The 5,693-nt window shown below is 49.1% G+C and overlaps 1 protein-coding gene across 1 annotated transcript in view; it reads left to right on the top strand.

The window, feature by feature from the left end:
* The window catches only part of PARD6G (par-6 family cell polarity regulator gamma), a 109,600-nt gene extending 105,162 nt beyond the window's left edge, over window positions 1-4,438 (top strand). Inside the window, exon 3 of the mRNA XM_024133956.3 lies at window positions 3,447-4,438. Within this exon, the coding sequence (XP_023989724.1) occupies window positions 3,447-4,267 (821 nt within the window). The 3' untranslated portion in view covers window positions 4,268-4,438. The remainder of the gene's footprint in view (window positions 1-3,446) is intronic.
* Window positions 4,439-5,693: the final 1,255 nt, after the last annotated feature.

Raw genomic sequence — 5,693 nt, 5'->3', positions numbered from 1 at the left:
TGTTTGTTTGCTCTTTAGTTCTTCTAGATCTTTGTTAAACATTTCTTGTATTTTCTCAATCTGTGCCTCCATTCTATTTCCGAGATTCTGGATCATCTTTATTATCATTACTCTGAATTCTTTTTCAGGTAGATTGCCTATTTCCTCTTCATTTATTTGGTCTTGTAGGTTTTTACCTTGCTCCTTCATCTGGAAATATTTTTTTGCTGTCTCATGTTTTTTGTTGTTGTTGTTTTTTTATGAGTGGGATTGTGTTCCTTTCTTACTGGTTGTTTGGCCTGAGGCTTCCAACACTGGAGTTTGTAAGCTATTGGGTAGAGCTGGGTCTTGGTGCTGAGATGACGAACTCTCTGAGACCTCACTTCGATGAATATTCCCTGGGGTCTGAGGTTCTCTGTTAGTCCAGTGGTTCGGACTCAGAGCTCCCACTACAGGAGCTTCAGCCCGACCCCCAGCTCGAGAACCAAGAGCCTGCAAGCCGTGTGGGGTGCCAAAAAAAAGAGGACAATAACAAAGCCTAAAATAAAATTAGACTAGGAACCTAACAGATATGTTAGACATAATATAAAAGTAAAAATATATAGGGCTTCCCTGGTGGCGCAGTGGTTGCGCGTCCGCCTGCCGATGCAGGGGAACCGGGTTCGCGCCCCGGTCTGGGAGGATCCCGCATGCCGCGGGGCGGCTGGGCCCGTGAGCCATGGCCGCTGAGCCTGCGCGTCCGGAGCCTGTGCTCCGCAACGGGAGAGGCCACAACAGAGGAAGGCCCGCATACCACAAAAAAAAAAAAAAAAAAAAAAAAGTAAAAATATAGATGGATCAACAACCAGAAGGTACAACAGTACCACAATAGTAAAAAAGAGGAGGAAAAAAAGGGGGGAAAAGGCCTCGGCTGTGGAAGGTGGGGCCTAAGCAAGAGCAAGGTTTGGGTCATGGGCGGGGCCTATGCTTAGGACCCACAGGGCTGGAAAAGACCCTGGGAGCTGTGCGGAGTGGGGCTTAGGCTCAACGGAACAGAAGGGGCCAAGGCGTGCCGCCCACTTCTGGTCTCAGAGGGCAGGGGACTTCACCTTGAAGCACAGCAAGCTTCCTGGGCTTGAGCGGGTGGGGCAAACACCCTCCTCTCCTCTCCTCTCCTGCTCCTCCCGCAGGGCCCCTCCTGCCTGCCTCTCCTGTTCTCCCCTTGGCCTCCTTCCTATGCCTCCAGGACCAATGCGGCCTGTGGGCAGGTTGCCCTGGAGGGCGGGGACCAGCCTGGGAGCTCAGCAGGCTCCCTGGGCCCGAGTGGGTGGGCGATCTCCCTCCGCTCCTCTCCTGCTCCTCCTGCAGGGCCCCTCCCCCTGCCTCTCCTGATCTCCCCGGCCTCAGGGGCCCCATCCTGTCTGGCCTCCACTTCTCCTCCCTTCTCAGTCCCCCCATGTCCTACCGGTTCACTTGAGGGTTCCTCCCGTCTCCGCGGGCATCAGGGTCCCCCATCAGTGGCAGGCAGGAGCCCTAGTTGTGGGGAGACGCTAACTTGGCGTCTTCTCACACCACCATCTTGACTCTGCCCCCTATATTGTGTCTTTATTAAGTTTGATTATTTTGTAATCTTGTGTCTTTCTGACTTCATCTTACTTAGAGATTGTTGAGCTTGGATGTTTACATTTGCACACTTCAAGTCTGGGAGTTTTCGGCCATTATTTCTTCCAACATTCCCTCCACCCCTTTCTCTTCTCCTTCTCAAACTCTCACAAGGTATATATCAGTTTGCTTAATGGTGTCCCAGTGATTGTTTATGCTCTGTTCACTTTTCTTTAACCTTCTTTTGTTGTTGTTCCTCAGATATGATAATTTCTGTTGTCCTATCTTCAAGTTCACTGATTTCTTCTTCTGCCTGCTCAAATCTGCCTTTGAGTCCCCTGTTCAGTAATTTCCATTATTGTACTTTTCATCTCCAAAATTTCTATTTAGTTTCCTTTTAGGTTTTCTGTCTCTCTGTTGATATTTCCATTTTGTTCACACATAGTTTTCTTGACTTTACCCACATCTCTTTTTTTTTTTTAGCTTTTTGATCATGTTTTAGGCCATTGTTTTAAAGTCTTTGTCTAGTAAATCTGCCACCAGGTTGTTTCAGGGACAGTTTCTAATACTGTTTTCCTTTGGGGCACACTCTGGTTTCTTTGTATGTCTTGTGACTTCTTGTTGTTGAACACTGGAGATTAATATAATAACATGGTAGCTCTGCAAATCAGATTCTACCTCTTCCCCAGGGTTTGCTGGGTTTTTGTTACTGTTTTGGGGTGTTTTTTTTTTAATTGTTGGAGGCTATTTGCTGAGTATCAACATTAAGGTGTGAACTTAAGGTCTTCTAAGGTCCTTTCTGAGTCTTTCCTTGAGCATGCACAGTCACTTCTAACTTTCCCCATATATGCAGTTGTTTTTAATGTTGTAGACTTTAAGGTCTGGCTCCCAAAATGAAAAAAAGGTGAAAAATAAAGGGAGAGAAAGGGTGCCAGTCCTTTAACTCTCCTGGACGTTCCTTCAGGTAGAAGGGGAGGGGCTTGCAACAATGCAGGGAGGTGCAATAGCCACCTACCTCTGTCTACACCTTTGTGATCAGAAGTAGCAGTCCATAATCAGAGCACAGATGCCTGATGTTTGGAGATCAGGGTCCTTTTTGCCCACCCTGGCCCACAAACTCTCCAGGAACAGTGCACAGCTGCCTCCCAGGGTGATGGGGGTGAGCTAGGTAGCTGCTACTGTGCTAAGAGTTGAAACTGAGCAAAATTGACTGCAATTACTGTCCAATTCTTCCCCTGGAGGTTGAGCCTTCAACAGACTCTCAAGTTCCAAATTAGTTACATCAGACAGATTCTGCCCCTGCAGTTGTCGTCCAGGTTGGGAGACGTTCGTGGTGCTTCCTGCTCCACTGTCACTGCAGAATCCAGTCAGCACTTTTAAACCTTTCATCTATTGTTAATTCTCTTAACCTTTCAACCATTCTGTTGGTTGCCTGGAGAGCTAATGTTAAGGAGGTGATTGTGCTTGAACTTGGCATCAAACATTTGCCTGGTGAATATTGTTGGGCCAGCTCACCTGAGGCCAGGATTGCTGTGGGCTCAGCAAAACAATCCATAAAGTTACTGCATTGTGTCTGCATATCATCCAGGAGGTTGAGACTTTCCCAAAAATTGAAGTGTGACAAAATGAATCGATCATTCAGCTCCTGGGCATGTGTGGGAGACTTGTGTTTCAGTCAGTTCTTTATACGGTTTGATTTGCCCATTGCCTCAGACTTCCCTGGGGTCACATCACAAGTCAGAGAAGCGGTGGGAAGGTGAGCTGCAGAAGGCTAGGCCTTACCTGGCCGGCCAGCCTCAGGCTCTGGGTGTTCGATGCTCTTTGACTTGTGCTTCCCCGTTGCCCGTGAGGTCTCTCCTCTGACTGACTCCTCTGTGCTCTTCCAGAAGAGGCCGAGCACTGCAGCTTCGGGGTGGGCTCGCTGTCCAGGCGGCGGCGCCCCCTGGCCCTGCGGGAGGACGGCCCTCGCCGGCGCACACACCTGCACATCGGCCTGCCCCACGACTTCCGCCCCGTGTCCTCCATCATCGACGTGGACATCCTCCCCGAGACACACCGCCGTGTGAGGCTGTACCGGCACGGCTGCCAGAAGCCGCTGGGCTTCTACATCCGCGACGGCACGAGCGTGCGCGTGGCCCCGCAGGGGCTGGAGAAGGTGCCCGGCATCTTCATCTCCCGTATGGTGCCTGGCGGCCTGGCCGAGAGCACTGGGCTGCTGGCCGTGGACGATGAGGTCTTGGAGGTGAATGGGATTGAGGTGGCCGGGAAGACACTGGACCAGGTCACGGACATGATGATCGCCAACAGCCACAACCTCATCGTCACGGTCAAGCCGGCCAACCAGAGGAACAACGTGGTGCGTGGCAGCCGTGCGTTGGGCAGCTCCGGCCGCTCCTCGGACAGCACAGCCAGCCGCCACAGCCTGCCTGCAGCCCACGTCCTGCAGAACTTGCCCCCTGACGAGATGGAGAGCGACGAGGAGGCCGACGTGGTCCTCGAGGGCGTCCTGGAGCCCCGGCTGGTACCCAGGCCGCCACCAGGCAGCCTCGCTCGGGTCAACGGTGCTGGCCTGGCACCCGGCCTGCACAGCCCTGGGCGGGAGGGCAGTGTCCAGAGGCTGCTCAGCTCCCTCCGGTCCGACCCCCGCCACAGCCTGGCCCTGCCCCCCGGAGGGGTGGAGGAGCACGGGCCAGCAGTCACCCTGTAGGGCCAGGCGTCAGACAGGTCAGTTTCCTGAGGGGAAATGCTTCTTAAAGTTTTATTCTAGTCTTAAAATAAGAAAAAATTGTATACTGCACTCCTCCTTTTTGTTGTTCTTACTTATCCCTCCCTTTTCTCCCACAACCCTAACTCTTTATTCCAACTTACGGAGAGAAAAGAATATTGTATTTTTGTAGAATTTCTCCACAGCACGTAAAATACATACACATGCACCGTCTGTACGAGGCTGGTTGAGGGTCTAGCTCCTTTGTCAAGTGGTAGAAAGGATCTGACCAAGTGCAGAAAATACTTCCTTTTTAAATTTTAAAAATATACTTTTAAAAATGAAGCTTTAAAATTACTTTTTTAAAATATAGTCGAATTCATGTTTTCACTGTGCTTCCTGCCGACCTGCACTGATTCTGCTGATGGGCCAGAGGCTATGAAGATGGGACATGGCGGGAAGGTAGAGGCTGGTTTTCAAGAGCAAATGCACCCACACCTGGAATAATAAGCATGGCGGTAGAGGATGAATTTCAGAACGTTGCACTGTTTGCAGTCCTGTCTCACATAGCGTGATGTGGTCATGGTGGCCGCAGCGGTGGACTCTCCCCGACAGGCAGTTTTGTGAGGCCGTCAGAGGTGGCCTGTTGAGCCTTTGAGGTGAATTTAATTTGAGGAAGAGAGTGGAAGGCACAGCTCACCAGTACCATCTGTGATCAAAAGCCAGCATTTACTCTGAGGTAAAAACCAGTCTTTTCCTGTGGATTGTGACTCTGAGGGCAGTTTTTGAAGTGTTTCCAACACTTCACACAGGCCTTCGAAAGGTCAGTCATTTGGATGTATGGGTTCTGTTATCTTTGATTTTAAATAACAAGTCACATGGAATGTAAAAATTTTTAACAGATTAAATTCATTGTCACTTCCTTTGGTATTCTAGCAATATTCACATATTTAGTAATTTTAAAGGTTTATTCACGTTTCAGCCAATCAAACTTTATATGACCTGTATTTTCTACTTGAATCCAGTGTTGAGGAGAAAATGTTACACTTGTACTTTGAAAACTAAACTTTCACCCAAAAAAGTTGTCATGTAAATACAGGTAAACGTATTTTTGTAGGTTGCCTTTTGGGGAAACTATGTGGCTGCTTCTCCTGTGGTCAGGCACCCCCTGCTGGTAGTGGCAGAACTGACTTTATGGATGGCAGGTTGATAGCAGGTGGAAAACAGTGTATCTCAATGTGTTCATTTCTCCTGAATTCATTTCTCCTGAATTCATTAAGTGAAAAGCAAATTATTTTTCTTTTGGAAACTATTTATTGGGCATAAATAGATTTTATTGAGTAGTTGTGGTCTCCTGCACCTTTGTCTTTGTTATTTGTATGCCAGGATCACTGTCTGTTTTGGTCCTAAGTAAGTACAGGGAAGACCA

Source organism: Physeter macrocephalus, chromosome 19 (genome assembly GCF_002837175.3).
Source record: "Physeter macrocephalus isolate SW-GA chromosome 19, ASM283717v5, whole genome shotgun sequence".
Lineage (NCBI taxonomy): Eukaryota > Metazoa > Chordata > Mammalia > Artiodactyla > Physeteridae > Physeter > Physeter macrocephalus.
Note: the sequence above shows the minus strand (reverse complement) of the source record. Positions and strands in the feature narration are given on the sequence as shown.